Consider the following 27,698-nt stretch of genomic DNA (forward strand, 5'->3'; position numbering starts at 1 on the left):
AGCCTTGTTGATACTATATTACATTCCACCGTGTTGGCTACATCACGACTAGGCCTCGGCAAGGTAATTTACCCTTTTTACCGGATAAAAGGGTAAAGGTAAAGGGTAAAGATGTCGACATGACAAGGGGTAAGGTAAAGGGTAGGGTAAAGATAGCTCGGAAGAATTCCCCGGTAGGGTAAAGATAGCGAAGTATTACCCGGTAAATACGGTACCTTGTTAACCGCTAAAAGCTCCGTGGCGCAGTCAGTGGCCTACATTTAATAAGTAATAATAAAACAAACTTTATTAAAAACACGCTTTTATGAAATGTACGAGTAATGACAGAACTCCACGACTCCAGGAAGTGGCCTGGAAGCTTGCCATAACGTAAGGGGCCGTAGTGATTTACAGCCAATGTCAGTTGACCGTGGAACATTAGACCCAAGCTGAAACATAGCATATAAAAAAAGATTGTTTAAAAATATTTAGATTTTTTAATGATATAATATAGTATTGTCATCAGTATGACCTAAGTATACCAAGTTTGCAGTCGATACCACATTAGGAAGTGGGTAAAAATTGAGTTAAGATTTGAGGATACAACAACAATAACGACAACAAAAACGACAACAAGCGTGTAAAATTGGAATAGAGAGTATTCTATATGAATACAGTGCTCTACCTAGCATTTACCGTTATAAACCTTGTTCATGTGTAGTAGTTCCCTAGTAATTACCCTGTAATTGGGTAATTTGTATGGGGTAAGGGTAAAAGTAAGCTCGTTGCTTTTTACCTTTTACCTTACCTGCTAAAGGGTAAAAGGTAGGGTAGAGTGATTGTATTGTGGCAAGGTAAAAGGTAGGGTAAAGGTAGGCTCGTTGTTTTTACCTTACCTTGCCGTGGCCTAATCACGACTCAAGGTGGTGGAATGTGTTGTAGAGCACCAATATTAAAATTTCAGGACCTGCCTGTATTTTGCATATAGTGACCAAAGGACATTCTGGTCGAGTATGGTACCGAGGTTCTTTAGACGAGTAGAACACTGTATCTTGGAGTCTGAGACTGCCAAACCCGATCCTCTCGGAAATGTTTTCGTCCGAGCACCAACCAGCAGAACCCCCCGATTAACGTGGTTGGTTACATACGGTGTGAAAGAAGTTCATACATTTTGTTTAGTGCAAACCACAACCTCCATGAGCTGCCCAACCACCTGAGACTTGAGATGACAATGACTTTGGGGAAATCATTACCAAGTGGAAGAGGTGCAGCCTTGGCAGGGGCAGACGAGGAGCAGAGGTTGCTGCAGCATGAGCATACATGGTTATTGCCATCTGGGGACATCCATCTGCAAGTCACACAAGAGCCAAATGTCATGTATATCCTAAACAGCTGTTTGAGCCAAGTATCGTTAGTGAGCACTTATAAAGGGTGGCACAGCACACTAGCGGTTGGGTGGCAAGCACCATGCCTGGGTCGCCTTTGTCTCTCTAGTGGCGATTTTCACACATACCAGGTACTCATTTGAGGCGGAGTAGACCTAGGGGAGGCCTATGACCGGTTCAAATAATTACCACGAGTGTTGGCCGTAAGTAGGAATCATTTGGCCGACTGGGTTCATTGCGCCAAGAGGTGCGATGAACCTCTTGGCAAGCCGACAGAAAATCAAACCTCCACACACGCGTGACACAGATGACTCGACAAGAGATTACTCTACAAGACAGGACACACCGCCAGGTTGCCTGCAGCATTGAAGGCGAGGCTTACAATAACTTTCATTTCCAAAAGCCATATTTTCAACATTTAATATATTTATTATTTTAATTACAATTTACCTTATTAATTAGCCTTCGTTACATTCTATTGACTTGTCAAATTTAGTCCACATTTGTTACTTTAAATGTATTCAAAAATTGTTATTAAAATTGTTCTCAGCTTGTAAGAGGCAGCATCGTTTCAAGAGTCTCAATGGGTTCACGTCATCTGCAAGCTCAATAAAGGACACTTGTAAACAGGACACATTCTACCCATATGGAAAAGGTTAGTGGAGAAACGTCTTATGCAGGATGTTTTGAAGTTCAAGGCCTTGTGGCCAAGAATCAAATGGAGGTTATGGCCTAAATTCAGTTGGAAGGCTGCCCACCCCTGGTACAGACCAAGTGATAGTTGTGATGTACATACATACACGTGCTTCCGTGATGTACCTCAGCGTCTTTAAATGCCCCCTGCTATCCTTCACACAAGTGCTCTTGTATGTCCATGTGTATTTTCACCCGATCAGCAACCCCACCAGACTGCGGAAGTGATTTCTCATGTCGACATTTTATAGCTGCCAAATACTCTAAAAGCATGTGGCTTCTAATGTGGAATCGAAAAACCGGAAGACCCGGGGAGAAAAATCTACACGACCATAGGGAGAACATGCAAACTCCAAATAGACAGGTGTTCGGGTCAGGATCGAACTCACGACCTCCTGTACACCAGGCGAGGTAGTTAACATTGCCGCCAGTGCCCCAACTGAATGCTTTGAGCGCAATGTGAGGGGCATTACCCCTCGGGGAAGTAGGTGCACGCCTTGTCAACAGCATTGGAAGATGTTGTTTGTTCCGCCACCTTGAGGTTGCATCGCAGATAAACCTAGCACATAAACCATGCACACGACACATGCAGTCCCCTTATTTAGCATCAGCCCCAAGCTCATTGCACGCAGTGCAGCAAACTCTTGCACAATACTGCTATGCTCCAGTGTCTAAGATCTGTGCAGTGACTAGGGATACTTCGAACAACCAACAATGTGCAAGCACTCATCCACCAGTGGATTGATAAAGGGCCGTATAGTACTTGTACAAGGAGGTCCTGTGTGAAGAGATTATTTTTGTTTTGATACTTTCGTTCCACAATTATATTTCATAGAAGCGGAAATGAGTGGTAGGCTTAGGGTTAATTAGAAGATGTCATCGTTTACAACACAAGAACCTGGGAAAAGGACATTTTACGATTTGGATTTTGGACCGTTGCGTTTAGGACACATGGCACACACCTAAACCCTAAATTATTAAAATGAGTGAGGAATACAAAAAATGGAAAAATCCCCAGAAACTGAGAGAGAAACCCCAGAAACTGAGAGAATGAACAGAAACCAAGGCCGAGAAACATTTAAATGTCACTCAGGCAAGGGAGTCCACTTTGAGAAAAGGGAGGTTACTAAATAAGTTTTCAAAGCAGCAAAATAATAATGTAATGCCACTTTGTGAACACCCCCATAGTAAATAAGTTCATAATAATCTTGCATAGTTGGTATTAGATTTCCGCTTGTTTCTCAAAGGCTGTGGGTAAAGACAAACCATTTTATACCAGAACCTAAATTGGCAGCAGCTGCCACTGCAATGAAAACGGGACCTAGGTCATTTTCAGTTAAACAAAAACATGACAATCCGAGTCAAGGGTAAACCACGAGACTGAAACATTCACAAGGTATTACATTTCTATAACAGGCTCTACCAATTTCCCGTAGAATTCAAAGGGCAGCTACACGGATGGAGCCAGTTGCACAAACGGCCTCATTTTCATCTCCTGCTGCATCGTGCAAACTGTCCATTTACACCGACAGCCGCGATTTATCCACTGCTGGACGAAGACCATCTCATTAGCATCCCTCTTTTGATTCGACAGGCACTTTCACTTGTGCACATGCCTATCTCAACGTTCCATGTGCATGGTGGTCATGTTTCTTCTACTGTGGCTGCCATTCTCCATATTATCAAATCGGCATATATTTTTTATATTTGCCCAAGCCCACTTTTCTTTAAGTCTCTAATGGGAGTTGGTTCCGAATAATTTAGTCATAGCATACAATTGGCCAAACACCTTTCAAAGAATTGCCAAGGTTTTAAGACAGGCCCTCATGGGGGCAGACCTATATTATCCAGGTGGCATTTGTTTAAGCAAGCGCTGTACCAGGTTTTGGCTATATGGGTATCGAGATTGTTTAAAAACACACGACCCAGACGGAATAAGACATTTGAACTTGAGACTCGAATAGAATAAAAAATTAAGCAAATGAAGAGAAGTTTGACTATTTTCGGGAATTAACAAAACCCCGGTGTACCGATTTGCCACGTGGTTTCTATGACAAAACCCCAAGTCACTTTTGAATGCACTCGATGTCAGAATCTAAGCAAAGATTAGGCTGGATAATGCATGGCTGGCCGATCATCATTATATATACACACACATACACAAAAACTTTTTGGGCTGGTCAAGAGCTATATTGTCAGCAGAGGGGAATGTAGCAAAATTCTGTTATACTCTACTTCAATGCTCCAACATACATGTGCCCCCCACCTTTACCAACCCACACTAACCAGTGTAGTGAAGAGAGTGTGGTCAAACAACCCCCATCACCCTGCAGTGCAGGAGGCCCTCATCCAGCAGTGAATTAAAACTCTGCGTGGCTTCAATTGACGAGTGTAACATTATCAACTAAAAGAATGCATACATAATGCAACGGTTTTCGCAGCTGAATTTACACGACTTGTGATCATTTTTGGGTTGGGTAACATAGTAACCAAATTCTATTTTAAAAGCATTTAACATGTCAATTACAACCGTTTTAGTTTACCGAGTTGAACATTTCTCAACCCTCCAATTCCTAAATTTGGTTTGACCGACTGGATTTTCCTCAAGGTGCTTGGTGCATCTTCTTGGTTCTTTCGGTAAAGTCACGTAGAAGGAAAATAATAAAATAATAAAAATAAAACATAATAAAATAATTCTCACGACGTTTCGGCCACAACGAAAGCAGCCGTCCTCAGGTGAAGAACAGGTCTGTCGGGAAGACAGCGTCTGAATGAAACACCCCAGGCTTGGAGCGTATATTTAAGCTGGGTTGGAAGGAGAAGAGCGTCTTGAAAAAAGAATTTGCTTCTCTAGAGGAATTTAGCATATTTATGGGAAATGCAGATATGGGATTAGTGCTACTTGTGAAATGCGTAGGAGGTGGAAGGGGGGTTTCAAAGTCATTATGCCCGTGCATTATGCAGGATTAGCAGCATCCAAGGGAGGGGATAGGGGTAAGCATTAATAAAGGGAAGGAATGTTAATAGTATGTAGCTGCAGTAACTAAACCACCACGTAAAAAACTTAAGTATGAACTACATAGTATCATCAGTATACTAAATATACTCTCCAATAAGCTGAGCTACTAACAGTAAGTAATAATTACAATTCTACGTCGCAAAAAATATAATACGCTTCCAGCTAAACTTTTTTCTCCTACATCACACGGGTCTACCCCGTACTATATACTGCCATAGACAAACCCAACATTAAATTATATACTGTATTACTATACACCACCCTATACCTTCGGCTATACATTGTAATATTACACTATGTATTATTCTACCCCACCGACTGTATATTCACTATACAATTACGATACTATATATTACCTTATACATTGTATTAAACATTACAATTTTATACTATTTATTATTAAACAATCTGCTATACACTATACCATTGACCGTCGCGTGAAAGATACTAAGAGGTAGCAACGAAATATGTCAATGGGAGAGTGGTGATGGGAGACTTGCAGCTGAGCAAAGAATCCATATTATGTTTTATTATTTTATTATTTCCCTTCTACATGACTTTACCGAAAGAACCAAGAAGATGAATCCCTGCAGTCACGAAAGCTTTAAATCGAGAAGTGCTTGATGCAGTCGAGGGGAATTGGTATTGAACTTCCCAGCAAAGCTCTAAAAATAACAATTGGTGTGTCAATAAATGCTTGTATACCTTATGAGAATTTAATTTGTTTGGCTGCGTCGGGTTGGAGGGCCTTAGAACAAAAAATTGTCAAGTCATTATGTGGCCTAACCCAAATATATAAGAATGAAAACTGCAGAGTAACTCGAGTGTATTAAAAGACAAACTGGAGTGTGCATAACAACAAAGCAGATGCAATGAAACCTGGCTGGATGAGTTTTGCTGGAATCCAAAGGCCTTGAAAGAAAACCGCAACCGATCCGGCCTCAGCCTTGCTTGGAAGTGACCAGGGTTGAGCCCATTTTGGATTTTTAGACACCTAAATACACATGCGCACATACACACACACAAACGACTGCTGAAGCAGGTGGTATCAGCAAGCATGCTGACATTTCTACAAAAGCTACGATCCCCTGTATAGCTACAATCTATAGACTGTGCTGGGGCAAGAGTTGTTAGTTACCACCTACACCAACACAAGTGTGGCCATGGTAGCAGTGGCATAAGAGTTACGAGGCAACCAACTGCCAGGTGAATAAGTGATGGAGTGAATCAGTGGAGTGACCGCGTAAACGCGTTCCTTCGGAGTGGGCAGGTAGGAACTTGGTTGGACAGCGCATTCGTGCACGACAAACAGATAAATCATCCCTGGTTGGGCAGTGTGGAACCTGTTGTTCCTACCTGTAATATATTTTTTGTGCTGTACTAGTGGAGTGACAATCTGGCTGCTGCCTGATGATGCCGGTTGTAAATCACTGGCGAAACATCGTACTCGGAGAGCAAATCCACAACATTTACAATCTAACACACCGGTGTGCTGTATTAGTGACGAATTGGCATGTTTTGTTTACATGACAAACCTTACTAATTGGCTGTGTCGGGTGGTGTCAGGTTTAACACCGCATTTATATTTATGCAATCCAACCCAAAAAAAACCTATGTTATGGATGATATTGGTCGTGAAAGCCTACGTGTTAAACAGTGGAGTGACGTTCATGAGAAAATAAACCATACTTGTAGGGATGGAAGAGAGGGGTAGGAGACTATACCCGTGGTTTTGGATGAGTATTTCAGCATTGGGCTCGTCGGGGCTCGGAAAGGGTACGGCCAAGCACTCGTCGATGAATAGCAGGAAGTCGAGGTGGGGGCCAAGATCCACGGAAGCCTCCACACGCACATCATCACCCTGCCTGTACGGGCCACTGTAATCGCTGAGCCAGTCGTCTGTGGTGCCAGCAACCAAAAGAGAAACATTAAATGCCAGGGTTCTGATACAGATGAAGCTCATAAAATATGGTAAACATGGATTGGCGTAAGATCCAAATGCCACAAAAAAATCTAAGGAAGTTACAGGTGCTTGAGTAAGATTGCAAATCTGGGGGCATTTCAGTAGACTAGGGATGTCATCATGTCCACTCTGCAAGAGCCAATTATCTGCCAGAAAGACAACTGCATGCAACATAGCCGTCATGCAGTGACTTATGCAATATGACGGCACGAAGTCATACAAATTTACAAGAACAGAATCTGAACTTTGGTGACCAGTTCCCAATGGATGGGCTCCTCAGAATGTTCAATTAGTTTCCGACCAATTTCCTTGTTCTGCCACCTCTACAAACTTTCTAAGAGACTCATCCTGAACTGGCTGTCACCCAACTTGGAGGTAAAACGTATTCCAGAATAAGCTGGCTTCTGGACTGGCAAGTCCAGCACTGGTCAGGTGCTAAACCTCACCCAGTACACAATTACTCCATCTACCTTACTAACACACACACACCATCTCGGTTTTAGGAGAGGTCTTTGCGAAGCAGTCTGGAGAGTTGGCAGTATCACCAAAACTCTAAGCAAGATGAAGTAGTGTTGCGTTCCCCTTCATTGGAGCCCAAGGACGCTTGCTCGCTTACCGCTCACGGCTCGCAGGCGGAAGGGCAGCCGCTGCTGGACCACGCGCTCGCTGGTGTAGGGCAGCCACGTTGGAGCGACGTCACCGCTCGTCACGTTGTGCTTCCTGCCAAACGTTGACAACCGTTCGCGCACAAAGGTCAGTGGCTTAACACAGGATGGTTCAAATATCGATAATTAAAACACTAAAAATTGACACTTTTTATGAATGTAGAAATTCTTCTGCACCATACAGAGCCCATTTTGCTAATCGGAGGTGTGTGGAAAGGACAAACTAAAAACCATAATCGGTTCTAAAGCAAATGGATTTTCAGTCTAGATTTGAAAGTGCATAGCTCCAGTGGCTTCCTAATATCTGAAGGAAGAGCGTTCCAGACAGCCGCAGAAGGGCATCTGAAAATTGGTTATGTTACTCTAGATAATGTTGTATGGTACATTGACACTTGCTGGCCTAAAGAAAACGTAACCACATGTTAGACGAGCTAAATTAATGTTACATAGTATTAGGTACTCGATGCAGTATACGTAATGTAGTACATAGTGTATAGCACTCACTACACATCAACGTGTATAATATATGCACTAGAACGTTAGGTAGCTTGTAAAGGATAACAATGCAGTCGTACAAATGCCTGCCTAGCCACTGCTAGTGGAATGGTTTCCACGAGGAAGCTTCAGAGCCCCTCCAGAGGATATTTTGTCTACTCTTCCACACACCGATTAGCATCGTTGGCCGTGTATGGTGCGAAAGAAGGTCAATATACATAGACATCCCAGAAGCACAAGCATCCACACTTAACACCACTGCACACGACATGCCAGTAGATCAACGTTTGCACCGGTCAATACACCAACATGGCAGCATCCCAAGCACGTCTCCATATTGCACATGTAGCATGTCGAGGTTCTCAGCACCTTCTTCAAACGAGTTCTAAACCCGGTACATGCCAGAACCATGATGCATTACAACGTTGAACATGTCGATTTTCCATTCAAGAACGTATATATTTTAACAAAACGCAAGCCCATTACAGCCCTTCATGTAATTACATATCCGGGAGGCCATTCAAAAAATCTTTAGTTGTCATCCGTAGTGAAATTTCCTTCGTATGCAGCTGCAGAAATGTATATTTTCATGTGCTTATCTGCAGAGAACTGTACAGGATGGAGATGAGGCACCGTGATGAAGGCCATCCATCACGCATTATCCTTGCTTAACGGAAGAGGCATACATAAACTTGGGAAGGGGGAAGTGGGGCACGACAGTCAACGGGAAACAGGCCTCAAAACGTGCATTAGGTACGAAATGGGATGAGTAATAATGCAATCTCCTTTGGCTCATGATACATTCTGCTCTCATCCCCTGCTTATTGGTGTAATAACCGAAAATCCAGACCACTCACCCAAAGCAAACGTGCAGGCAAAGAGACTATCAGGAAGTAGGCCAAGGCCTCCTATTGGTGCAGAGGCCTACATAGGCCACATGGCCGACCAGCTCTGAACAAATTCCTCAACCACATCAATTCCATACACCCAGCCATCAAATTCACTATGGAGGTGGAAAAGGATTGCAAGTTACCATTCTTGGATGCCTTAATCAAAAAGAGACCAGATGGCTCAATGGGACACTGTCTACAGGAAAGCCACCCATACGGATGCCTACCTAAAACCTGACTCCCACCATCATCCATCCCAGAAGAATTCCCTCATCAAAACTCTACACCGCAGAGCTCAATGTATTTCCGACCATCACCAACTAGCCAGTGAACTGGAACACGTACACTAAGCCCTCAAGATGAATGGATATTCAGACTACACAATCCATAAAGCTATCACCAACCGTTGGGAAAGAACCATCTGAGGACCCAATCAAAACGACCATCTTACCATACAGAGCAGGGGTCACCAAAAAGATTTCCAAAATCATGAGCAAACCCAAGATCCAGGTCTGATTTAACATCGTACATAAAATTTGTGATTTGATCCCATCTGTGAAGGATGTGATCCCTGACATGCAATACCCTGGTATCTACAAACTAAGCTGTGTCTGTGGCAGTAGTTACATTGGGGAAACTAAGCGACATGTCTCGGACCGTGTTCGTGAACATAAAGGCAGATCTGAAACACGGTAGGACCAATACCTCGGCCGTGGCTGATCATTGTTTTAATGAGGTGGGGTCACACGAAATTGATTTCTCCAAGACGAAGGTGCTCTGCAAACCCACTGGCTATCAACAAAGATTCGTTCACAAAGCCATCCAGATATAGACAATTTCAACCGAGAAGATGGGTACAAACCGAGCAATTATTGGAAGGACATTATTAACCAGTTTAAGTCATAACTGTAAGTGATGTTTCCATCTTACCTTCCGATGTTAGCAGTTGTTTTCGACTGATTTTACATTAACAGGTTAAATGTCTCACCAACACAGCCGCCGTTGCTCGTGTCCTCCATGTGGTGGCGGCTCTGCGATCTTACATTGACATGCTAATCTCTCACAATACAATGGCCACCACTGCACCCTTGTCGTGTAGCTCTCTGATCTTACATTTTACATGCAAATTTATCACTTAATCACTAGCCCCACCAACTTCGTTTATGGCCCTTAGGCTACACCCATTTCAAACCTTTAAAAACAGCCTGCCTTAGCAGCTTTCCCCCTCTCATGATGACGATTGCTTGTGTTGCGATCGAAACGTTGTGATATTTGTATTATATTTTTTTTCACTTTATTATCATGTATTATTATTTTATTGTTATTGTTTCTATGGGACTTTACCGAAGACCCAAAGAATATGGCCTCCATAGGTTATTGGTCGGGTGGCAAGGTTCAAAAGGAATTGGAGGAGAGATTTGACCTGAAAAAGGCAGGAAGCAAAGGTTGAGTGTTGAGGCGACGGTTGACAACCCTTAATGGAGAAGATGAGGATTTGCTGAAATGAGTGGGGCGAGCGAAGGGGCTCGAAAGGTATACAAGGGTAAAGCACAGGAGGGAGGAGAGATGTTCGGGGAGTGTATGAGCTTCAAGACTCAAGGAAGAAGCCGGGCCCTACTGTGGTTGCTCTGTCTAATAAAGAAAGCTCCGAATACGTGCAAGTGTCATTACACTAATAAATACTGTGATGCCGATTGTTCATTTGTACTAATATACGGAGATTTGCACTCGCTTTTTAAACGGTTTATTAAAGGGGGACAGAGCCCAGCCTTCATGGGGGGGGGGGGGCGAGGGGGCACCCCCCCTGAAAACACCACAGGATCTGGTTAGGACAACGGTGGGTGCCACTCAACGTGTCCTTAAATACTACAGCACAATGAAATAATCCGTCATTAGCCGTGACCAACCCAAGCTACCTCCAACACTCACGATCGTACAACGCAACAATCCATCTGGCACATGACCGTCATTACTCCATCTCTTCGGTGGCTGTCTGCTCAGACACTTTCCATTAGTTTCCACTGCATCGGCCATCATTCCCCTCCTAGTGATGTGTCCTGCCCAAGTACACTAAAGTTATTTTTTTTTAAAGTTTGAATGTTACGATAACATGTTTAAGGATCGACGAAAGCTCAACAAGATGGGTTTAGATATTTTCCCCCCTCTCGAATAAGTTAGTTACGTTACTTTAAACTTGATTTTAAGCTTTTGTGACCGCAGGAAGCTCTGGTTCTTTAGGTAAAGTCACGTAGAAATAAAATAAATAAAAGTATTCTATTATTTATGTTACTCTAGATAATGATGTTCTTACCCTAGATGTAAAATGGCACGAGATGTAGCAACGCTGTGGGCTCTCATGAAATTGTCTTTTCTGAGACTAAGGTGCTCTGCAAGCCTCCTGGCTACCATCAAAGGTTTGTACACGAGGCCATTCAAATATACAAATGCAGACATAATTTCAACCGTGATGATGGGTACAAACTTAGTAATCATTGGAAAGATGTTATTAACCATGCAAAAAAGATTTAACTACACATATTTGGAGCATACCTGGCAGTGATTTCAACCCCACCACCTCTACATAACAATAGGCTCAGTCAACCATTCTACACAACAAAGACTAATTTCCTGGCAGCGATTTAGGCCGCACCACCTCTCCATAATAATAGGCTCAGTCAACCATTCTACACAAAGACTAATTTCCTGGCAGCGATTTCAGCCACATCATCTCTACATAACAAAAAGGCTCAGTCCCGTTTACATGCACCTATACATCATCCGCACCTAGTTTACACAACAAAAGGCCCGTTCCTAACAGCGTGCTTCAGCCGCACCGAACCTCACAATAATAATAATATTCAGGGCCTACCTTGGCTCCTCCCACCCTCAACCGGTATACATATAACAATACGGTTTTCTTGGAATTTCTCTCACTTGATACAGCTATCGTGCTGTGACTGTTCCACCTGAAGATGGAAGCTTGTGTTGCCTCCGAAACTTCGTGATTTTTATTTTATATTTTACTTTTATTAATTTTTATTTTTTACCTACGTGACTTTACCGAAAAAACCTAAGAATATGAATCCTTGCAGTCACGAAAGCTTCAAATCTAGAATTCATCATTCATAACAGCCATGTGGAAGTCAACGGGTAACTTTCAGGGCAGAACACACTTGGGATTTGCAAGTGCAAATATGCGACTTGGCTCTTGACTCTTGTTTGTGTCTAGATATTTTGAGTAACCATTTGATGAACCTGCCCAATCTTATCCTAAAAGTGTTATTATATTTTAATCTCTACGAGAGGTAGTGTCGCCCCCCCCCCCCCCCATCAGACAAATACTTTTTTGACGCAGTAGGTGCGAGTGTTGGGGTAAGGGACCTGTGGTATCGGCACTCCAGGAAGACGCTCGTCCGGTGGACTCTCACGATGTTACTGCGAGTGGCAGGCTCGTAATGCAGGTAGTTTGTGTAAACGATGTCATCATTTTCCACCTGAAACCACCAAAATCAGTCCGTGTCAACAACCACCACAAACGATGGGCAGCTTGAGCCCGACAATCCTTTCTCGCAAATTAAATCAGAGGTCTATACAGCACAAAAAGACAAGCACATGGCAATTATACCTTCGCAGACAACCACACCACAATGAACCTTTCCTGGATCTTGTCCTGATGATGCCCGGTGTGGTTTAAAGGGACTAGTTACATATCGAATTGCTATAATTTGGTTGAGCCAGTTGCTCTACTCGTGAGATGAAACTGTAATGGTGGGTCGCTAACATTTATTTGTAACAATTACATTTTTGTGGCTGTGTCGGCTGGTGGAGTGTGGAAGACAAATAATTTGGCCAGATCATTACGGGGCCCAACAAAAAATGGTTTCATGAATTTGAAGAAAAGTAAATATTTTACCCATTCTCTTGCTAACAATGAGCAAACGCTGTGGCAATATAAAAACTTACAGCCCTTTGTCAATCTACTGTTTGATAAAGATTTCGATGTCTTTAGGTCACATGGGATATTTAACCATACTTCACCATGCTGGTCAGTGTAAGTTGGTAAAGAGTGAACAATTACGATACAGCGCTCCAAAACTTAAAACACAGGGCAAAAATCTGTTGTGGAAAAAAAAACATTAAGGAAGCATTTTCTAATTTAGCTTTAGGATTACTTTACAGCAGTAAAAATGTTTGTATTGATCCAAGTGATAAGACGACTCATTAATTACATCACGCTCGGCTCTCAGAAATCAAACGCTCGATTAAAGTCACGTAGAAAGAAAATACATTAAATAATATAATACGACGTTTCGATTGCAACACAAGCAACCGTTATCAGGTTGAACTAAATTTTAGAGAGACAAAACAGACACGGAGACAGACAAGCAGAGAGAGACACACAACGACCCAATGCCTGTGTCGAGGCCTTATATAGAAAGAGGGGAGGGGGGGCAGAGAGAGGTGGGTCTGCTGGAGCAGCAATCGTCATCAACCAGGCTATGCGTTAACTGTGTGTTAGTCACAGCCATCTCTGGAGACGTACCTAAGCGGTTGTGCTTTCGCTACGTTGTCCTCACCTGAAGAAGGACGCTTGTGTTGCGCCTAAAACGTGATTTAATTGAGTTCATTTATTTATTTATTTTACCTACGTGACTTTACCGAAAAAAACAAAGAGTATGAATCCTTGCAGTCACGAAAACTTCAAATCTAGAATGTGTTAGCCTACAGTTGCATAGCATTTCCAAAAAAATGAAAGTTTGTTATTTCAAACGGCCTATTTCTCTTTCTAAAATTTACCAGGCTCTCATAGATCCTTTCGCTCTCTCCCTCCAGCCACTTTGAGGTGGATTTCCACACAACTCTAAAATGTACCAGTCGTGTTGGGTCTTTCATTGACATACTAATTTCTCTGCTCCAGCAGCTGTTCTAGCAGACCCACCTCTCTCTCTCTCTATTTAAGGCCTCGACAGAGGCATTGGGTCTGTGTCTATGTTGTGTCTCTGTCGGTGTCTCTATATCTGTGTTTTGTCTCTCTCAAATTTAGTTCAACCTGATGACGGTTGCTTGTGTTGCAATCGAAACGTCGTATTCTACTATTTAATTTATTTCTATGTGACTTTACCGAAAGAACCAAAGAGTAAACAGTTAACCTGGAAATTGCCTCTTAGGAGATGTTATATCCACAATGATAGCCATGCTATAAACACTTCTTATTCTTTGGGTATTTTGGTAAAAGTCACGTAGATAGGTTCAAAGAAAATAAAAAAAACTACGGCGTTTCGATCACAACACAAGCGGTCGTCATCAGGAAAAGGGGGTTAAGCCTCTAAAGAAAAATTGTTTATAAAGGTTTAAAGATGGGCATAGCTCAAGTGTGTCAGCAGCATGGGCAGGGCAGCTAATGTTAATGTAGGGGAAACGACACCGGCAGTGGGTCTCCACCAATCAAAGGGCCACCAGGCAAACATTGCACCTCGCTCAACACACCCACACAGCTTACGGTGGAGGTTGCTGCTAGAGGTGATGGTAGTAGTAGGTAATGATGGTGCTGGGTTTCTACCAAAGGGCTACCAGGTCTAAAAATGGAAACATTACAGTAAGTTACGACTTGAACTGGTTGATAACGTCCTTCCAGCGATTGCCGAGTTTGTACCCATCCTCTCGGTTGAAATTGTCTGCATCTATATATATATGGATGGCTTCATGAACGACTCTGATAGCCAGTGGGGAAATCAATTTCGTGAGCCCACTGCATTAAAGAAATGATCAGCCACGGCCGAGGTATTGATCCTACCGTGTTTCAGATCTACCTTATGTTTACGAACACGGTCCGAGACGTGGTCGCTTAGTTTTCCCAATGTAACTACTGCCACAGGCGCAACTTAGTTTGTAGACACTTTTGCTGATAAGACAGTGCGAGGGCCACACATTTTAAACCATTTGGGTTTGGGACAACCACGTTTATGATGGAGGGTGTTTTCACATGTGTATTGTTCTGCCTCATGGCAGATAAGGGGCGTTGATTCCACAGGAACTTCCTGATATGGTGGCGTGTTTGGTCACGTGACCAGGAAGTTACGATTTAAGATTCTCTAGGCCATGAGGCAGGGTGTCAGCCATTACAGAGTACAGAATGGAGGCACAAAGCGTCTCAGTGAAGACGGGTGCATCAATTCATTGTGAGACTTTAAGCAGCATTGTCTGCAAGTTCGTTTATGTTCTTATAATACTGGGAATGCTGTTATGTTAGGATTGCCGTTATAATACTGTAAATGCATTTATGATGCTGTTACATTGTAATGAATATAAGGCCTAGTTAACAACGAAGCCTGTCACTTGCATTGCGAATGTTACTTGTAGTTGGATAAGTCGAGCCAGACTATTGCCCATGAAACTTTAATGCGATCCTGAGAGCAAGGATGAAGATGTATCTCATCCACAGTTCAGTGTTATATGCAGCACTGTACATTTAGGCTGCAGTACGGTGATTACACAGTGACCTTATTTAACACAGTAGCTTATTCTCTTGTTGTATGGCTAGTCAGTGCTAAAGTAAGTGCCTGGTCAATCCAGTACCTATTGTTGAGATTCATGTCATCTCAGACAATATTCCGATGCTCTATGTTCATTCATTGTATTGATATTGCAAGTATTAACAGATGCTGTATTTCGTGCTGTTTGTTCAGTTTTACCTCGTTCTATGCATTAATTACGTTGGAGTCGGATGTTCACCCTGGCTCTGAAGGTTTATTGAATGTGAGGTTAACTACTCGGATAGTGGTGCACCGTAGCGCACAGCGAGGCCGAGATATGTATTATCGGGGGCCGCACATCAGGGCCAAACTAATGTCCACCAGTGGCATGCAGGCTTTCCATCGAAGAACACTCCTATATAAAAGATGGTCTTTTGGCAAATCAACGGGTCTCAATCAGGGGGGAAAAGCTGCCAAACTGCAAATGGTCCCACCATGAAAACTCCAGATAGAGGGGGTCAGGGTGGATGAAAATTACGTTACCGAGGCTTGGGTGCCACACGCGCCGAGGTTGTAGAGGAGGACAAGGGAGCCGCCCTCCCCCTCGCCGGTGGCGTGACACGCCGGCTCGCCCAGGTACAACCCTCCTCGTCGCAGCGCCTGGGCCCCCACGCCCAGCAACTCCAGCTGCACCGTCACCTCCAGCCAGCCCCGGCCACAACGCAGGCGAGTGGCGCTCACGGCCGTGCCATATGCTGATCACGGGCAACACGGTGGAGGGGAGGGTTGCTAGGTAGGTGGAGAGGGTCGCCTTTGCACAAGACAGCCATACATTTGATGACGTCTTAGAAATACTCATTTAGAGCTCGCGTGCCCCGCCCTGTTTCGCCATTTTATTTAACAAATACTCCATGTTTCAATTAAGATAAATAATTGGTTAATTATAATTAACACATTTACAGCTTGTAAAAAAGGTCTTACTTTGTACCGTATATGGATGCAGTTGCATTATAAAACTATAAAATGCGATTTCATATACATTTTAAAACAACTGAAAGCACAAACCACCGCAATTTGAACCACAGGACAACCGGGAACATGGACGAACACAAACTGGCCAGCTACGACCTCCAAAAGGCAACCAAGAGGCAAAAAGATAGTACAGGGGACAAAGTGGAGTCGCAATTCAACGGCTCAGACACGAGACGAATGTGGAAAGGACTCCAGACAATCACAGATTACAAAGGGAAAACCAGCTGCTTTACGGACATCGACACTTCACTCCCAGACAAGCTGAACACCTTTTTTTGCTTGCTTCGAGAAAACACCAACCCACCGACATGGGCCCTCGCTGCTCAAGAGTATTGTGGGCTCTCGATCTCTTTGGCTGACGCGAGTCAGTCTTTCAAGCGCGTTAACTCTCGCAAGGCTGCCGGCCCGAATGGCATCCCTGGGCCGCGTTCTCAGAGCATGCGTAGATCAGCTGGCTGGCGTGTTTACGGACATATTCAAACTCTGCATATCCCAGCCTGTTGTCCCCATGTGCTTCAATAGGTCCACCATCGTTCCTGTACCTAAGCGAGTGAAGGTAACCGAACCAAATGACTATCGCCCCGTAGCACTCACTTCAAATCATCATTAAGTGATTTGAGAGGCTAGTCACGGAAAAATACCAGCTCCACCTTACCAGACACCCTAGACCCACTACAATTTGCATACCCGCCCGAACAGATCCACGAACAACGCAATCGCCATTGCACTACACTGCCCATTCCCACCTGGACAAGAGGATTACCTAGGTGAGAATACTGTTTATCGACTATAGCTCCGCTTTCAACACCATAGTACCACTCCAAGCAGTCACCAAACTCAGGGCACTGGGTCTGAACTCCTCCCTATGCAACTGGGTCCTGGACTTTGACAGGTAGACTCCACAACGCTGATCCTCATCAACAGGCCTCCCCCCCCCCCCCCCCCGTGTGCTCAGCCCCCTCTTGCACTCCCTGTTTACCCACAACTGCGTGGCCACACACGACTCCAACTCAATTATCAAGTTCTGACGACACGACAGTAGGCCCAATCACCAACAACGAGGCAGCCTACAAGGAGGAGATTGGAGCCCTAGCGGAAATAGCTGCCCCCTCAACGTCAACAAAACCAACGAGCTGGTCGTGGACTACAGGGGACAGAGGGGAGAGCACGCCCCCCCCCCCCATCTACATCGACAGAGCTACAGTGGGAAGGGTCAAAAAGCTTACAAGTCCTGGGCATGCATATCACCAAGGCCCTGACATGGTCCCATCACATCGACAGTTCAGTGTAGGCGCAAGTGCCTCTTCAACCTCAGGCGGCTGGATAAATTCGGCATGGCCCCTAAGACCCTGACGAACTTCTGCAGATGCACCATTGAGAGCATTCTGTCAGGTTGCTCCACCGCCTGGTACGGCAACTGCACGTCCCTCGATCGCAAGGCTCTGCAGAGGGTAGTGCGGTTAGCCCACCGTACCACAGGGGGCACGCCGCCTGCCCTCCAGGACCATTCCAATGCTCGGTGATCCGTGTAAGGCCGAGAAGATCATTAATGACCTCCGCCACCTCAAACCACGGATTGTACGCTCCGCTACCGTCTGGCAGACGGTAGCGGAGCATCGGATCTAGGACCAGGCTCCAAGACAGCTTCTACCACCAGGCCATTAGACTGTTGAACAGCCATCACTAGTTGTCTATCTGCCCTGTACTCGGACCTGCCCCTTAAGAGACATTTTTACACCAATACCCGCCACTCGCCACCAGTGACGGGGAAGTCGCCGTGGCGCCTTTGCGCTCACACAAACACCACGCAGTCTCTCGCACTCGCACAAATAACGCAGTCAACGAAGGCTCTCCTTTGCATATGTAGTGGGTTCGAATTAGGTGCACACACACGCAGCTTGGAGGCAACACTATTTATTAACGGTAAGTAATATAACACTGTACATGAGGTGGTGACCACCTTCCTCAACTCACTAACACTCTGGAACGCGACACAGACTGGACCAGGCAGGCAACGGCCTGCCTGGCCCAGGACGACGACTCGGGACTTGACGACCGATGGTGTCTTCACTCTTCGGAGTACAGTACAACAGCCTCGCTCTGCGTTCACACCACGCTTATATCTGCTTTGGCGTGGCCGGCTCCGCCCCGGCGTGGCTGGCTCTCTCCAGGCCACGCCTCCCTTCCCAGGACACGCCTCACTTCCCCCACCTCTAGGAAGGTCCGGATCCCTCCAGCACGTGACCCCCCAGGCACCCCCTTGGGGCCCCCAGCCCTCGTACGGGCCAACACAGTAGTGACCGTTCTATGTCACTACACATATAACAATGTTGAACACTGGACACTTCCAATTTATATACAGAGTATACACAGTGCATTTATTTCGTACTCGACAAAGATCACTGATATCTATTGTACATATTCACTAGCAGGAAGTACCCGGCGTTGCCCGGGTTTTAAAAATATTTCAAAACTACTCTTAATAATGTAACTGCAGTGCGTACTGACTGTGGTGGTACCTGCTTTCACTGCAGCAGTGCATACTGTGGTGGTACCTGCTATGATTACAGCAGTACATGCTGACTCTATAGCAGTATTTATCGACTGTATATGTGCCGCTCTGCAGTAATATCTACGGCCTATAGTGGTAGCATCTAGCAAATGTATAGTAGTAATCACTGCACGCATCGGGGTGGGGGGGACATCACGCAGTGAATAATTTACCTGAGCGTTTAGTGTATTTTTAAAGCATTTTTAACGCAAAATAAAATGTCCCCCTCACTACCAGCGTGCGACTTGGCATGAGCAGTCTCCCCCACGAAAGGCGCGTGAGTTGGGATGGTCATGCACATGAATAAATAATAAGTATAACCCGTAAAAAAAAGTTTTTCACTATAAATTATTTATATGCGTGGCAGCGAACTTAATATAAAGGATTTAAAAATATATTCGCCTGTGAAGGACGCGGGGATCGATCCCGCGACCTTTGGCATGGGAAGCGAGGGCGCTACCAACTGCGCTACTCCGCCACGGCCTCGATGAACGGGCCAATTGCAGCGCTAGGAAAACCAAACGGACCAATCGTGTCTCGCAAATCCCTCACATTTCGTCCAATGAAACTGCGTATGGTCCGGCGACAGACAGACAGACACACAGACAGACAGACAGATTTGCGATTTTATATATATAGATAGTCTATCTTTCTGTTCATTCATCCCATGTATAGACGCAGATTGTGCTCATTGTTAGTGTTATTTGGGCTATTGGGATTCGTTCGGATACAGTAAAACCTTGGATTGCGAGTAACTTGGTCTGCGAGTGTTTTGCATGACGAGCAAAAATGTTAAATAAATATTAATTTGATAAACGAGCGAGGTCTTGCAATACGAGTAGTACGTATATGCTTTGTCTGCCGAGCGTCACGTGATCACAACTGACATACGAATGCTTTGGATTACAAAAACACGTTTCCAGAACGAATTATGCTCGCAATCCAAGGTTTCTGTATTTCCATATTGTTGATTCATTATGGATTCATTATTTGTTAGCCATTCAATTGCAATGGTTTGGAGCTGAAAACAATAATTTAGCGTCACCCGCTGTAACAGCTTAACTGTGTGTGCGACCAATACTCTTTGATTTGAATTTGAGCAATCACACGCTAGCGAATGATACTCGCTCAAGCAATGCAGCCGGCCTGTCCGCATTGCTCAGGTTGTGAGCATCCCGAGTAAGAGTTTTACTTCCCCCCCCCCCTGATTTCCCTCAAGTCAGTTGCATTTTAGGGGTCCCAAAGAAGACCCTGTTCGATGCGAGACACGGTACATCCAACCACGTTATTCTAAGGACACTAACAATGTACAGACAGCGCCTTTGCCAATCCACTGCTGGATGACTGGATGAAGGCCTCCCCATACCGTACCGTGGAAGCTGACGCACTCAAGTACGCAGGTGAGTGAGTGTTGGTTAGGAATAGGTGAAGGGGGAAGAGGTGTGTCCAGGCCGCGTTCAGATAATACTCGCCACTGATGTCAGCCATGACTGCGAATCAAACTCGGGTACGGAGGGGCTCACAGCACAACGCGTAAACCATTCCACCAACGTTCCATGAACCCATCCATTAAACAGTACATGTATAAATTACAGATTATTGTCTGCAGTCCTGTATATACGGACAGCACAGAATGTGATATATTATCTACAGCACGTCTTTGCTGCATAGCAAGTTGGCCAGCTGGCACCCGACCTGTGGTGGTATGATACACGTACTGTATATATAAAAACATGTTTAGTTATTCAGCCTATTGGCTTTCCAGCCCAATATTACAAAGCAGCATTCGTATAATAAATCTAACTCTGGACAGGTTTCAAACAAATGTTTCTGCATTCCCACGTGTTATTGGCAAGAGCACTCCGTATTTGTATATTAAATGCATGCAAAGCAAAAACCACGGCTGGTATGGTCTGTAGGTGTCCAGGTATCGCATAAGTGTGCTCTTGTCACGATCCTCGGAGGTTAGTCCACAGACCAACCCTTACCTGCAGGTAGATCGTACAGCAGCACAATTGCCAGCAGCAACGAGCAACAGGCGAGGGTTGAGTCCATGTCTACAACTTCAAAGAAATCGCTATCGACCAAGCGAGAGGCGAGGACACCCACCGCCAGATATATACCCGGAGCTGAACTGGCAATGTTCAAGCTGTGAGGCCACCAGCTGGTTGGGTGAGCTCGTGTCGTGCACTTGTATTCGAAAAACCTCACCTGCACGCCCCCGACAACTAGATCACGCCAGTATAGCAGCCAATTAAGCACGGAATTACATCCACTTATCAGAGATTACATAAACACATGGTGGCAGACGTTACAGTATTACCAGAGATGGCTCAATAGCGAAGCCTGCATGTACGATCATTGTTAGCATGGATATACCTCGAGAATTGTTGATTATTGCTGAGTTATGTGATTATTCAATTGATATTGGATTGTCCATGCCAAATGCTAATTTCCTGTTTACAGCAGTCAGTGGTGGAAATTACATATTCCTCTGGCGAAGGGGGGGAGGTGGCATCTGAACTTAAAAATCTTGCTGTACCTCTGAGATCACCTGGCCGGGTTGATTATACTTCGCCATCGTTAATTATATACGTGCACATCGAATCACAGTATGATCATATCACCCGGAATGCGCTCCATCTTTGTAGATCTCGGAAGCTAATCAAGCTTGAGTCTGGATGGTGCTTGGATGGGCTACCACGACTCGTATTCACAGGTCCTCTCGGTGGCAGCGCGGCTACATTGTGGGCAGCAGAGTGCAGCGCAGCAATATCCATTGCTCCCCCATCACTGATCATCCAGCAGTGGATTTACAAAAGCGATGTACGTGTAGATTAAGATGGTTTAAATGTGAACACGCGTGTTTATATGCATGTTTCAGTTCCATGTCCTTAACTTAGTTTGTTCAGTTGAGATTAAAATACCAGCGATATATAAAAGCTGATACATGTAGAGTGACGTAGTATTTACAATCTCGTTGATGGTACTGAAATGTTAAACCATCGTCGACAATCCTCCAGCCGTGTTGGGGACTGATCAAACGGGACTGCGTCGTCTCACACGCCCCGTGTTCAACCACCAACACGGTCACCGCATCGCGCGCATTCTGCGGCCGTCTGGAATGCTCTTCCTTCCGGTACTGTATTAGGAAGCCACTTGAGCTATGCACTTTTAAATCTAGATTGAAGACTCATTTCTTTAGAACTAAATTGTGTGTTTAGTTTGTTATCCTTCTCCCGAACCTCTGGTTAGCACGGTTGGCTACGTACCGTGCGAAAGAAGTTCAACATGCGTGCATACCACACTGCAGGTCACAACACTTCTCACTGCAGGTCACAACACTTCTCACTTGCTTCTTCAATGCTCCTCTTTGGAATTCCTCTTCCCATCATTGTCTCTCTGTTGTTGTTGTTGTTTCGCACAAGCTCTTGTATAACCTTCCCTCGCTCAATTCAGCAGACCTGCTATGCCCTTTTACGACTTGTGATTCGTGCTGCTGGCTTACTGTCCACTTGACGTCCCGGGCTTTCTGTTTGGCCTTTGCTCAGAAAAGCTGTGTTAAAATAAAATGGATTTATACCACTGTAAAACATAGGAGATGGACTCCTGACACTGCGGTAAGCACCTGAAACCCGTTGCTCATCGGGGAAAACACAAAGGTTAAACCAAGACATTGCGCTTTAAGTTACTTTAGTTCTTGTTTTATGTTTGGTTACGTTATTCTACTTCCTCCCCCTCTTCGCGCATGTGCGTATGTTGAACTTCTTTCGCACCGTACGTAGCCAACCGTGCTAATTGGAGGTGCGTTACCATCATCATTGTCATTTCTCATAGCAAAGTGTGCGCTGGTGTCATACAACGACACCCCTGATAGCCTTAACACACGGTTGGGGAAAGTGCTCCTCTTCCCCTTACCCCGTTCATCTGCTGCGCCCATTCGGTGCCCCTACTGTGGCAGGGTAGTGAGACCACGTGCCTCCAGACGGCCACCCATTTGAGGGTGTATTATTCCGGGTTTGAAACATGTTCGTAATCTGTGATGTCCGTGTTCTTGGTTTCTTGAATATAAAAAAAGACTGTGGAACATTTTATCACAATGCGATAATTCAAAGCAAGGTCAAGTTATGCTAAATCTGAAAAACAGCTTTAACACAGCAGTGACATTTTTAAGCACGAATGCATTCATTCTTTGAGGTCACGGTGCTGTGGGGAAAATATGACGTACTGGGAGGGACCACACACGAGGCAGATTGACTTAAAGCAAATACTGTTTCGGCAAACGTTGATTTTGTTTTCAATAAACAATATCTCTTCGTCCAAGTCCATTGGCTCTCCAGACCATACAGTTCAATATTTTGAAGCAGCATTTGTTTTAAGTGAGTCAACTCTGGAACACATTCTGCTCGAGTTCCGTTTTGTGGACCAACGTTTATTTTAATGTTTACTTGATTATAAGATTTTAGGGGGCGCTATGAGTTACCATATTATATGGTTTATATGATGCCAACAAAATGAAGCAAAGTTGTTGGTGCACCTTATGTTTGTGTGTGCGAGAGACCAGACTTGTATAGCTTTGATTCATAATTGATTTATTGGGGGATTCGGCCCCAAAATCGTGCCATAGTGGTGAGATGTAAACTCCCTCGCCTGGTATACAGGAGGTCGTGGGGTCGAACCATAACCCTGACGCCTATATATTTCGAGTTTGCATGTCTCTCTCCCTGTAGTCGCGTGGATTTTTCTCCGGGTCCTTCGGTTTTCCTTCTACATTTAGAAATATGCATTTAGAGTACTTAGCTGCTATACATTTCCACTTGAAAAAGCATTTCGTTTAGCTATAATTTGTGCCCAGGTCGCTCCTGAAAAATAGGTATACAGCTCAGTTGGATTTCGATTAAAATAAAGTTGCACAACTTTATTCACCCAGGAGACACGTCCTGAGTGCATCTTACTTCCCGAAATGTATAATCTAAGGAATTAATTTGCACTCAAGGCTTGGATAAATATTTAATCATCATCATTAGCCATGATTGCAAGTCTTTGTGTTTTCTCTAATAAACACCGTTAGACCCTGTAACTTGGTAAAAACGGGAGATTGTTCCCCCTCTTTTAGGGCTGTTTCCCCAGCCGAGAAAAAAATGCGCTGTTGGCTTTACGTTACGATCTTCCTAAGCTATTTGGCAATCTCGCAGGGAGCTCCATTCGTTGTAGAACGTGGTTGCCGAACAGGTTTTTTTTCTCCCACAGGACTTCTCCAGAAAAAAAATACTTTAAGTTGCTTTTAATTTTAGTTTTTAACTCAGTAGGATTCACACTGGCCCATAACGTCTGCTGCTGACATTGTCGATCGCTTAACACTAAACACCAATGCTTTAAATTTCAGACCTGGAATTTATCCAAATTACGAGCAACACTCGATTTAATGGGATCGATGTTGTGTGTGTGCAGTTATTGTTGACTGAGGCCAAGACTTCTAAACGACGTCGCCATCTCGACAACATGATATGAGGGGTTATTATGATTTCCTATATTTCGATACTAATTATAAACAATGAGTGACAGACGCGGATCATCGCTGCTTCAGCAGGCTTGACATGATACGTTTCAAGATTTATTTGCTAATCCACGGCTGTGTCAGCTGCGGGAGATTGTTTGACCACACCTAACCACGCGCGATTAGTGCCAAACAAACACTGTACAGCAATGTGCACGTCGCTTCCAAGAAAGAAACACGAGCTTGATATTTTTAACATACTTTGGTATTTGTACTAAGTCTAAATAACCACGCATTTTTGTTGATGTGGCAAACATTATCAACTGAAACTTTCACAACCCACAATAAAAAAAACCCCCAACACGACCAGCATGTTTGTAATTGTTACACAACCAGTACGTGCACCCATTGGATAGTCTTGAAATGAGACATGGGACTTTTCACATCCACAACTGTGATGTGGACACAATAGTGTGGACACAATCTCTGTCACTGTGAAAAGGTTTGGCCGACATAATGTGTATTTTTGTGCAATAAAGAAGGACCGTTACCCTAAACGTCGCCTATTATTTCCGTTTAAGGCTAAACATACTGTGTTATTGACAAACGAAGATTTTTGAGTTTTTTCTTCTTCAAATTTAGTTTTGAGGGGAACACTTTTTGCACCGCATTCCCGACTCTGTGTGTATTTTTTATTTCTTTCGCACCGTACGTAGCCACCCATGCTCCTCGGAGGTGCGTCAGTATCCGCCCCGTGGAGGGTTCATTCTTGTCCAGGAACCCATTCGTGCACGACAGTGTCACTGTCATCTTCTCATCGCCGACCTCTTCACAAACCTCAGTTCCCAGAGAGTCGGATGTGCGACGTTGCCCTCCAAATATATTGCAGAGGCGGCGGTGAACGAGAAGGAAACCAAGTAGCTGACAGTATGTATAACCATCTGGACATAAACGTCGACGGCCGGGAATTGTGAAGGAAACATTCGAAGCATAATTTTCACAATTTACCACGTTTGTACTGAGTGTATTGCGATTTCTGAAATGAGAGTCTTGGGATAAATTCCTGCAGTTTGTCGTGCCAGTCCCAGCACCAGCAGTTTGTGGAGTAAAACTCAGAGGGCAGTGCAACAATATCCATTGTTATTTAGGACGTCCCTCCCACCACCAGCCCTCACTAACTAGCGCGGTGAAGTATGGTCAAAGAAACCCACACGACCCGCAAATTGAGGGAGGGGGGCCCTCATCCAGCAGTGGATTGAAGGAGCGGGATGTGCACGCACATTATGCGACTTGTATGGTAAGGTTACGTTGAGGTTCACGGAGCAAACAAACCCGGGACAGAAGAGCAATGCGAGAAACAAGACAAACGAGATGGAGAAACGAAGCCAACAATAAACAAATATTTTTTTAAAGTTATGGATTTACTTTGGGGAAACCCATCGCTGAAAATGGGGGAGACGTCATAAGAGGTGACTATTGGAAGGAGTCTAAACAAGGTTCGGAATCCTGTCGGCAAACAGGAGAGTGCAAACCTTTGAAAGATTGCGAGTTATTATTTGGGTCTTTCGGTAAAGTCACGTAGATAGGTTCAAAGAAAATAACAAAAAACTGCGACGTTTCGATCACGACACAAGCGGTCGTCTCTTTTTTTCGTCCTGATGACGATCGCTTGTGTCGTGATCGACATTTCGTATTTTTTTAGTTATTTTTTAGTTATTTTCTTTGAACCTATCTACGTGACTTTACCGAAAAACCCAAAGAATATGAATTCCTGCAGTCACGAAAGATTTAAGTAAGATTCAAGATTGCGAGTCATTCACAGCATCCCCCAGGCCCAATTCTTCAGGTGTTTCCAAATCAAAGACACCATAGCGAAGTCTCCCGATGCATATATAGTAGCCCCCCCCCCCATCACGCCATCATTGCTTGGTTAAGAGACACCTCTGGACAGTTACAGACTGCGGCCTTTCGGCTCCCGGGCAAAGGGGCTTTTGCCACGAGAGCAGCCGCTTAGAAACTCTGGGGCAGGTTCGTGCACCCCCCCCCCCACCCTAGGCTTGGGCGCAGATATGGCGGGCCTCTAAATGCAGCCCAAGAACCCATACTCTTAAGCTCATTCAATTTAAATGCATTCAGGGAGCATACTTAACGATTGAGAAAAGGGGGACAATGAATGGAGGTTTCTTCAGACTGTCCAGTGCCGGGGCACAATACAAACCTCCTCGCAGGCCTCCTGGCTCTGCCCTGACGTTATGAAACTCTACCAGGACATCTCGAGCTTCTTCAACGGCCTGTGCGGCACGTACCTCTCCCCATCTGCGAGGAGACTCCGGGGGTTTAAAGTTGGCATGGTAACAAGGCATCAGCATGCACTGCTCCAGACTTTTTAAACATTATTGCCAGAAATGTTATACCGACCAACTGGAAGATTCACGACCCTCTACTTGGCAACAGTGGCATGACATGTTCCTTGCCCATGCGAGCATAGAACATGGGAGTCATTAACTGAAATGGAACGGAAAATAAGTTTAATGCCAAATGGTTCCCTTTGGCGCAAACCCCGAAGTAAATAAATGAGGCAAGGGGTCTGGGGAAAGGAACCGAAGTGGAGGGGAATCGAACCCCCCTCGGCGTCTCGGCGAGGGCGACTCTCGGGCAGGTGGTGGGGATCTTGAACGTTCCCGGCGACCGCATTCGTGGTGATGATTGGAGGCGACTCTCATCCCCTGCGGGCCTGGGACTACTCCATAAGTTGAATGTACCCCCCCCCCCCTTCTTCCCTTCCCATCCCTTCCCCCCGATTAAAGCACATCGGCTCCCCGACGCGATTTATTTGTGAAAAAGGCGACAGATGGATACATGTACATCCCCACATACCCCCCGTGACATCCCCCGTCTTATATAAACTCGGGTCTCAGGGCCCAGAGTTTGTCCCCGTCGCATTTTAACGTCACCGACAGCACTATTCCGGGCCTAAATTGTTGTATAAATCATAATAATACAAAATGAATAAAGTGTTGGCTTTAATCGCCGTGGGGTTGGGGGTGAAGGAAGCG

At 44.7% G+C, this 27,698-nt stretch overlaps 1 protein-coding gene across 1 annotated transcript in view; it reads right to left on the reverse strand.

Moving 5' to 3' along the window:
* Positions 1–26,992, reverse strand: part of LOC144948340 (zona pellucida sperm-binding protein 3-like) — a 35,617-nt gene extending 8,625 nt beyond the window's left edge. Inside the window, exons 1-9 of the mRNA XM_078877768.1 lie at positions 26,949–26,992; positions 18,569–18,807; positions 16,106–16,317; positions 12,471–12,583; positions 7,656–7,759; positions 6,801–6,975; positions 5,956–6,070; positions 2,531–2,616; positions 1,233–1,327 (exon numbers count right to left, since the gene is read on the reverse strand). Of these exons, the coding sequence (XP_078733894.1) occupies positions 1,233–1,327; positions 2,531–2,616; positions 5,956–6,070; positions 6,801–6,975; positions 7,656–7,759; positions 12,471–12,583; positions 16,106–16,317; positions 18,569–18,807; positions 26,949–26,992 (1,183 nt within the window). The remainder of the gene's footprint in view (positions 1–1,232; positions 1,328–2,530; positions 2,617–5,955; positions 6,071–6,800; positions 6,976–7,655; positions 7,760–12,470; positions 12,584–16,105; positions 16,318–18,568; positions 18,808–26,948) is intronic.
* Between the last annotated feature and the right edge of the window lie 706 nt (positions 26,993–27,698).

The sequence above is a fragment of the Lampetra fluviatilis genome, chromosome 49 (genome assembly GCF_964198595.1).
Source record: "Lampetra fluviatilis chromosome 49, kcLamFluv1.1, whole genome shotgun sequence".
NCBI lineage: Eukaryota > Metazoa > Chordata > Hyperoartia > Petromyzontiformes > Petromyzontidae > Lampetra > Lampetra fluviatilis.